Source organism: Amblyomma americanum, chromosome 1 (assembly GCF_052857255.1).
Source record: "Amblyomma americanum isolate KBUSLIRL-KWMA chromosome 1, ASM5285725v1, whole genome shotgun sequence".
NCBI classification, from domain to species: Eukaryota; Metazoa; Arthropoda; class Arachnida; order Ixodida; family Ixodidae; genus Amblyomma; species Amblyomma americanum.
Genome location: NC_135497.1, coordinates 157,701,599 through 157,711,117, shown reverse-complemented (window position 1 = coordinate 157,711,117; position 9,519 = coordinate 157,701,599). Strand labels below are relative to the sequence as shown.

General features: G+C 48.0%; 1 protein-coding gene across 1 annotated transcript; it reads right to left on the bottom strand.

Moving 5' to 3' along the window:
• Positions 1-1,740: 1,740 nt before the first annotated feature.
• On the bottom strand, positions 1,741-2,661 carry LOC144114451 (alpha-(1,3)-fucosyltransferase fut-1-like). The gene has a single exon (XM_077648198.1). The coding sequence runs from the start codon at positions 2,659-2,661 to the stop codon at positions 1,741-1,743; it is 921 nt and encodes a 306-aa protein (XP_077504324.1).
• Positions 2,662-9,519: the final 6,858 nt, after the last annotated feature.

The following is a 9,519-nucleotide window of genomic DNA, read 5'->3' as shown; positions in this document are numbered from 1 at the left end:
ACTCGAGGTTGTGACGAATGTTAACCCGGGCGTTAAATGTCAGGTGGGAATCTAATTGCACTCACAAGTCGCGGACAACATCAACCCAGCGTACAAGATTACCATCTACACTGTAGTTACACAATGCTTGTTGCTTCTTTCTAGTGAAGGAAACAGCTACCGTTTTGTTACAACTGAGCATTAGACCCGTTTCGCGCTCTCCATTCACATACTGAATTCACATCTTCCTGGAATTTTTTAGTCTTATGGCGTTCACAGAGCGAAAAATCTTCACATCATCGGCAAACTGTAGTATCTCAATATCCGACGCAGTCCACAACATCATTAATGAACAGCTTGAAATGTAAAGGCAATAAATTCAACCACTGCGGCACACCGGTTTCAGTAGGATATGCAGATGATAGGCATCCACCATAGGTGCCAATATCTACGCACTCGCAGCGGTAGCTTGAAAACCATTCGCACAGGGATGGTAAGAATCCATATCGTCAAATTTTGCACAACAGCAGATCATGGCTGACAAGGTCGAAAGCTTTGCATAAGTCAAAATATATGTCATGCACCTGGCCTCTTGCTGTGACCCTTGTGTTAACAGAGTTGAAAAAGCTAGCAAGGTTTGTCTCGACACAAAGCCCAGGGAAACAGCCATGTTTTCAGCGTTAATTTTACTCTTTTTAGATAAAATGGAGCATTGATTTGTCACGGCACGCTGAAGCTACAAAGTTTGCCAGTGCAGGGGGCGGAGCGTTATAATGTACATCTATTGCGATGCAATTTTTTGCCTCTTGATCCTGGTGACGCCCGGCGCGCTTCGCAAAAAAGAACGACAGAAGAGCCACAGCAACATAAGACGATGCTACGCAAATGCAGCTATACTCTAGATTTTTGATTATACAGTGAAGTGTCATCGCCTTTGTAACGTTATCATGCAGTCTGCCTGGTCATGACGCTAACCAAAATCAGCGCGACAAGAGCAGTCCGAGTGTGGGAGAGTTGATATTTAATGCTGCTGGCAAGGTTGCGAACAGCGCTCCTTATAAGCTGCGCTGAAAATGAGAACTCGCGTAAAAGCCATTCACACGGTTGTGCAGTGTCGCTACCTTTAAAGATAACGTATCGATGACCTAAACGCGGTAACGGCTATCATCCTGTATTGGCCGATGCTTGGTGTGTAGTCGTAGCGTCAGCTTTGCTTTTAAAACTGCAGGGATTTATGAAGACGATATCCTCTGCGCCAAAGAAATGCCGTGCTTGCTTTTGAACGCCCTGGCTAATTTTCTTTCGTATTGGCTCGAACAACCGCCGCGACTGCCTGCAGTGTTAGTGACAGGCTAGCTGCGAATGTTCTCGTAGTACGGCGCACGGCAGAAGAAAGGACGTTATATATAGCAGGCACACACACGCTCGAATGCGAACTGCAAGGCAAGTTTTTGGGCCACGCAGCTGAAATTTTTTGTGGAGCGATTAAAGCAGCGCTGGCACTTGCGCTATAATCGACGCTCAGTGGGTCAAGAGCGCGGGTTAGACAACCGAAACGCAAGAAGGAAAAAGGTGCACGCAGAGCTCGGAAAACTAACATAGGGGAGGACGTGCATAAATTCGTAGTATGGGCACTTCAAGGCGCGAGTTTATTTAGGCATTAACTTATTACAGCACAGGGTGTAGTCAGCAGTTTGCACCACAGTAGGATGAAAAAGAAGCAAGAAGTGGACCCTGACGCATTCGCTCCGATACACAACTTCAGAGCATTTCGTGAGGAGGGTGTTCGACGGCGTTCCCGGCGCTGTTCTCTTCATTCTTGGGGCTGCTGTCCTCATACTCGCAGCAGTATTTTGTAGTTACAGGCGGCCTTGGTGGAGGCGGAGTTCTTCGTATGCGTCCCGGAATATCCGCGATCTCGTCTGGCTCAACAGACGCACCGTCTTGGGTGTACTCCACTACAATCATGGGGTGGCCCGGGCTAGGATAGACGTAGCCGCAGTTCTGGCGGTGGTCCCACCACTCCATAACGTCCTTGTGATGGGAAGAGTGTGCTTCGGGGGTTCGGTACAAAGCGTCACAGAGGGCGCAAAGCGGGTTTTCCACTTCCGTGGGGTAGTAGACTTCTTTCCATGTCAAGTAGGGCAAATACTCTGTTATGTTGTCGCGCAAGATGTTCAGCTTGTCGACGATATGAAATGATGTTCTTTCAGGCGTTGTGTCGTATACGGACCCGGGGGGAACGACGTCCCCGAGGCTGGACTGACCAAAGTAGACCGGGACTATGTCCCATGCGAACGAGTCGTATATAAGTTCTAAGGGGTGATCAAAACAAGGGGAGCTTTCGAGCACGAATATGAAATAGAATTCCCGAGCAGCCATTTCGATACAATCCATTCGGGAATTGCAGAGCGGGCGACCGCAGTCCGAGAAAATGTAGACATCGAGGGTGTGATTGATGTGCTTCAAGTAGTTCTCCGTGCTGTGGGGTGTATCCCAGACATATATTCCATCCGTGTTATTACGCAGAGGCTCCTCACACCCGCTTACGAACAAGGCGGCAGTCTTCGGTTTCCTCAGAATGGCCGTGGCAAGGTAGTTAACAGGCAAAACCCGCTCTTCATCGTAAGAGGTGAAGTTTTTGTACGGGGCGACGACGTCCGCGTCTCGTCGGAGCGACATTGTCCAATTGAATAGATGAGAAATTGCTCGAAAGGCCGGCGATGGTGGCTTTGGCGGCCCTTCCAGCGTAGAGAAGACCCATGTCTGATCTGGATGCCGCCGCCTCGGCAGTTTGTATGGGTCTATGCGAGAAGCGTCAAAGAGAACGGCGTCGCTTACTGACAGGAAAACGTCGTACTTTGTGATATAGCACGGCTTTCGCTCTGGCCTTGTCATGCACTCCGTGAACAATCGCTGTTCCGTGGGCGGCCAGTCATTGTCCTCAGGAGGCGTCCAGAGCAGGATGCGAGGATAAATGTGGCCCAGGGTGGGAGGGCGATGTCGCCAGGGAAACCATTCGCCGAGAAACTCCTGGCGAGTAGACGGAAGCAAGAGACAGTAGAAGGCCACCGCTGAAGTCAATGCGAACAACATGACGATTCCGATGGCTTTCAAGAGGGATCTGCAGCACGACTGCTGCTCCACTGCAGCGGGGCGGTGGGCAGCAGGGTCGCTCCGAAGATTGCCAGGCTCGTGCATGGTGCTGTGGGAAGGCGCAGCCTCTTCCGCTGGTGGGCCTGGAGAACAGCGAAAAGGAAACAGACATTAGGAGGGCGAGCATTTCATGAGGATTGTTATTGGTGCAATGCAGCGTTACCCTCCAATACAAGATCAAGCGGGACGCTAAGAGATTTACTGACATCATATCTGACAGGCCGAAGCAGTGCGAGAGCACAGTAAGCACCCACTTAGCTATGGTATCCTTGCAATCCAACGCGGTCTAGCCGATGTGGTCTGTCTTGCGTCAGACACTGAACTAGCGGCTACCCTGCGATTGCAAGGGGCTCTTATTCCTTGTTCAGAAGGCGTGACGTGTCACGTGTTCATCTTTATTTTATATTTGTATCAATGCGCCCGTAAGAAAGAAAAAGTAAGAAACAATATAGGAAAAATGTAAGCAGTCACTGTCTTCAATGCTTGTCTGTGTAACTGATCGGAAGGCATTCTAGTCTTTTTTTTTTACCGCTTGATAGGCAGTCTGGCTTCTCTGTTAAAGGCTTAAAGCTCGGATTGTGATATTACCATACGCACATAACATTAAACGATATTTGCTTTGCAGCTGAAAACAGGAGCGAAACGCTATCAAGTGCACGATACATCACGCAATATCTACTGCTCGGGGTATTTGTGCGACTTGTATCGTAAAATCTCACTTCAATAATATGGGATTCGACGAAACAGAATAAATATTCGCACCTTTAGATGTCTGCTAAGCTTCAAACGGCCAATTTACGGCACTCACGGCGCACACGTTGACGACACTATTTTATGGATGCCTGCTGTTTTAAGCGCTTGGAAACGAAAGACCGCATGCAGGGGACAGCATGCAGATGCGGTGCCATGCTATCTACTTACGCGTACCCCTTGTGGATAAGCACCCTCTTCTATGTAATCAAAGGAGCTCATATGACAGTGCAGGCGTTGTCTGTTCCTTGCAAGGGCCCTTGTCGATGCCGTGCCCTTATCCAAGATCAAACAGTTCAGCCACGCGAGAACTTCATTGTCATTCTTGACATTTCAACGCAGGTCTCGAATGTTTTCGTAAATGTTTTCGCGCTGCAAATGAAAGCCGAATGCTAGAATCGATATCCTTTATTAAGCTTCTTCCGTTATAAAATTTTTTTCTGCGCTTTTTTCACGGCCATATTTAACACAATAGAGGGTTCATGATCGGTAGTTGAAAGAGCAAAAGTTAATCATCTCTTTCTGGTGGTATGTGAGGTTTAACGTCCCGAAGCAACGCATGGGATATGAGAGACGCCGTAGTGGAGGGCTCCGGGTTGAAATAGACCACCTGGGGCTCTTTAGCGTACGTTGGTGTGTGCTGTACGCTGGCGTTGCAAAATACGCGGCCATTTTTCATCTCGCCCATCGAAATATGGCCGTCGCGTCCGGGGTCGAACTTTCGACCTTGGGATCAGCAGCCGAACGCCAAAACTACTGTTACTGAGCCACCGTGGTGGGTATTTTGCTCGTGTTCGTGTTTTTGCTATTATGATTGCGTACTACAAGCTTGTGGTCTGACTTAATCAGTGCTGGTATATAAAATTATATAGAATGGCCCACTGAAAGAACATAACAGGTAATAAAATATGAGACAATACAAAATCAATACGCGCTTGTTAGCTATTTCCTGCCTCGGCCTCTGTGTGAGAGACAGCTTATGCATGAGCGCGACCTGAGTGTGCAGGCTTACCGGTTCATGCTAACAAGTCGCAAGTTCGTCGCAAGTCGCAAGGGACGGCGGAAACGAGGCGCCATGACTTGTGCGCTCATTGTGGTGAGCAGACTTGTTGGGCACAACCGCTGTCACCCACAGCTAGAAACAGCGCATCAGGCAGTGAGCGGCACGCCGAGAAATTCAACCTGCCGAACGAGAACGAAAGCGCTGCACACTCCGTGCACGCCCAGAGGTAAGCTGTCGGAGCCAGTCTTGTACACGTTATAGAAACAAATGAGCAACCTATTGCAATTACTTCGTCTGAAATATAACTGTCTTCCGAGTTCAATTACAGACCACGAAAAGTAACTGAACATTTGCAGAGAAGCAACCGATTACTACTACGTTATTTTCCATCCATCGATCTTTTATTAGCATAGCACAAATATACACGGACGAGAATGAGCTGGACAAGCTTCCTTGGTCTTTAGTCTGTTGCAGTACAAAAGTTGGTAATTTCGCCTACAGTGGCTTTTCGATGTTTTCACCTGCATTGTTTTGCATGTTTCCTTGTGAACACATTAGTAGCGCCTCTGAATAGTGTACTTACGTGTAGGAGGGAAGTGCATGGCTTTAGCATACGGTGGCGTTACGTACCACCTCGCAGTTACGCCAAGCGCTGCGCTTCGCTGTTGTTTGCGCTCTGAGGGGACAAAGCCCGACCTCACAAGACACGACATACCGTTGTGTGCCGTAGAGGCGAAACGCAAAATGTGGAGCGCGGAACACTGGGCTAGTTAGTTGGAAGCCGCTTGGGCTTGCATGTGCGCATGCCCGCGGTTTCTCCGCAGCTCGGCCGTTGTCGCTCTAACGTGCGGCAACTCCGTGCTACACCCGAGTTTGCCACCGAGTTCAGGTTTTATAAGTTATACCACTGGTTACAACTTGTTTCCGGAAAAAGAAATGCTACAGATTACTTACTCGTAATCCACTACAAAAAAAAAAATTGTTTTACCAAGAAAGTTGCACCTTACAAGAAGAAATCAATGCATTGCAAGACTCGATGAAAACTCAATGTATTGCAAGTAATCAATTGCTTGTAACGCAATAAGGACAAGTCTGCCAGAAGCCCACGACAGGTGTCGCTGACGTAGTGCAGAGTAATGAGACGGGTTAGTGGAAACGAATTGCTAATAATCGTGGTGGTCAGTTAGAGGCTTAGGGGTAAGTGTTACAATGACAGTGTGATTTTGGTAGAGTGACAAAAAGTCCGTACAGAAGCTCCTTCTGCCCACCTAAAGCCGTTAATAAATTTGAATACAGTTAGTCGTGTTGAAGGATCAACAGATGATTACTGCGGGCGAATAAATTAACACCGTTTTTCGCTTAATGATATCTTGATTGTAAATGTTTCAGAATTGACCAGTCCCCCTTCCCACCGGCGACAAATACACCACCCCCCTCCACCCCCGTTGCGCCTTAATTGTTTTAGTGAGACTCCACAAATGCACAGCCTGTAAGGCATCCGGCTTTAGCCGGTCAAAAGAAGGCAGCCTGCTTCACTCCCAACATCCCCTACACAACTGGTGGTGGTGGTGGTGGTTGGTGCTATGAAGGGGGGGGGGGGGGGGGGCGATACTGGTCCCGGCGCCCAGCGCCTCGAACGGACCTGAATTCCGTAAAATGTACACTGGTTCTACTTGTGTGAGTTCGTGGCGCCACCTACGAAGCGAAAGAGTAACCAGTAACCACGCTGCATGCCGACCACCTCTTTCTTACGCAAGTGGCGGGACCGTTCAAGGGCCTCATCGCCTGCCCATCGAACAAGGCACTCATTCGGTCACTCGTGTAACGAGCTTACAGCTAGGGCATGGATGCCACTTCAGAATGAGTGTCTGCTATTCTGCCTGCGTAGAGGAGCTTTGTCTGCTATAAATTAGGGGTTTGACTTTACGGTGTAAACCGAAAAAAAAAACTAACGATAAAAGTACGCCGAATTCAGTTTTCAAAATTTGGTTTTAACCGAAAAAAGTCAGTATTCTTGGTATGCAAGACATAGCTAGCTGGCTGCTGAGTACAAGTTACACCTGGTCAAAGTGTAAAAATTAACCAAGTAACGTCGCATCATGAATGTGGTATGGTTGGATAAGCAGCGCAGTTGTTCAATTTGAGGTACTGACCCGCTAGATTAAATGGCTCTGCAGGCCGTGAAGCCACACCTCCTCGCCGCCTGCTAGCTAATCACTGTTGGTTCGTTCACTATCCTCACCCGCTTAGAGAAGTTAGTGGGTTAAGTTGGTTCATCAACTGCGTGTAGGACACTGACTCGGAACCGTGCATGGGCGTCACGAAGCAGTGGCTACAGCGACAGTTGAGCGGCAGTCCCAACGCTGCCATCAGCATGCACGCCGCGTGCTGCCCCGCCCTCTCGCTCAACCCTGCGCGACAACCCAACGATAGCATGTGAACCTAGATCTTAGAAGTAAACTTCCGCTTGCATTTTTATCTGCTGGCTACCTCATTTAACTTGCGTTACTTTTTTAATGACGATAGCAATTCCTTCGACAAGCTAAATTCCAAGTACAACCATTTGCACGTTCATTACTGGTAGATCAAACTGTTCATGCTGGCAGACTCTAAGTGAACTTTGAACACAAAGTATTGCCAATTGCCGCATGGAATCATGGAAAATAATATCCGCCGAAAAAAAAAAAAACGAAACCTGCGTTCTGAAATAAACACCGCCGAATTTTCGAAAAATAAAGCCGTAGTATAGTACCTATATATAACCGTAGTTCTACTGCAACAGTGAATGCTTATTAATATGTAGAATTCAGGGTGTAATAGAACGTTCCCGTCTTTTTCATTTCATTTCATTTTATTACCTTAAAGAACCACGAGCGGTATTGCATAAGGATTGGGTACATATATTTCGGTGAGCAAGTGTTAACACAACGAAACATGACTGGCAACATCATTGGCAAAGTTGGATGAGCACGTGATGGCTGCGATGTCTTTGGGTAGGTCGTTCCAGTCTGCTGCAGTATGGGAAAAAAATTGGCAGTGGCTAAGCTCGGCTATGCCAGGATATACGCAGCGAGAGGTACGTTTCCCTGGCTGAGCTTGTTGTGGTCACTGTAGGTTTAGCAATGAGAGACATTGGGTATACAAATCTTTTATTCATTTTGCTTGACAGAGACGAAGAGTGCCCGATGATCTGTGGCATGCAGCGGTCTCAATTTTGTCGATTCAGTATTTCGTTTTGGTACAGCCTCTTTAGTATACAAGCTCTATAGTAGTTCCCCATTGTGTAGTCTCGACGTGAGGGTCCGAAGCTAAATTAAAGTCAAAATTTTCTTTCATGCACTGACTAAGAGAGTCCTGTTCCCTGTTGAAATCATCCAAAGCCACAGACAACTGTGAAACTGCGCCGTAGGCTGGTATACACGTGGCAACCACATCAATCGTCTGCTTGACAGATGTTCCCGGTGCCACGTAGACTACTTGGATGTTAATGCCGCTTTCCAGAAGCCGAACACAGCAGGCTTCATCATTATTCACCGCGATCGAAGGGAGATGTCTGACAGCGGTGATACCTTGTTTCACGTACAGACAGACTCCGGCGTTCTTATTTGGTTCAAGCCAGCTGCCAGGCGACAACCTCAGGATCGGAAGAGTTAATCTTCTCTTGTCTATACCACCGTTTAGCAGCGGCTGGACTGTCCTTCTCTGCATGCATGTCAAACGTTGTGATACAGACGCCCGCTACATCTCCGCCTTTTATACGCAATCCTGCGCATGCGACGCGGGGTTGGGGTGATAGAGCGGCGTGCGGCGAGGCGGCGACGAAGAACGCGGCGCAGCTGTGGGGTCTCTCTGGTTACCATTGTATCGGTGCATGCGCACAATTTCCCATCCACGTGACATCACGCTCGGCTTTGGCGGTGGAGCGAGCGCGCGGCCGCGGCGACGGCGAAGTGCACGCCACACTTTGCTCCTCTTCTTCTGCCATGACAACGGCGCATGCGCACAACTGTCCTCTCTCATGCACCGCGAAAACCTCGACTGGTAGCCCAGTGTAGCTCTTGCTACAAAAAATGATGCGGCAAAGGTGGTAGTATGGGCTCGAGGTCGGGAAACTTGAACAGGATGACAAGTGCGATGAGATATGCGGGCTGGAGGGACGATGTAGGGTGCACGGCCTAATGAACTATGAAAAAATTTATGAAGTAAGCAAAGGCTGGCAATGCGGCGACGAAGTGATAAGGGCAATAAGTCGGATTCAGCTTCCAACGCTGACACACTGATGTAAAAATATGATGAATGAATGAATCTGACTGCTCTGTTTTGGACTGATTCGAGTGCATTTATATGGTAAGCTTGGTGCGGGTTCCAAGCTGGTGAGGCATATTTTAATTTTGGCCTGAAAAGAGATTTGTATGCTAATAACTTTACATGTTTAGGGGCTTGGCGGAGATGATGTCTCAAAAATCCAAGTGTTTTATTACCAGATGAAATGATGTTCGTAACGTGTATGCTTCAGGATAAGCCTCTACACAAGGTAATGCCTAAGTACTTGTTATAGTTACAGTTATAGTTGAGGCGAGTTACTTCATGTGTCTACATGTATAATTTTCGGCTCTTCCGACAAGAAAATA

Bases quoted from the DNA above. Each gene is read 5' to 3' on its own strand.
- LOC144114451 (XM_077648198.1), bottom strand. From the start codon at position 2,661: ATGTCGCTCCGACGAGACGCGGACGTCGTCGCCCCGTACAAAAACTTC.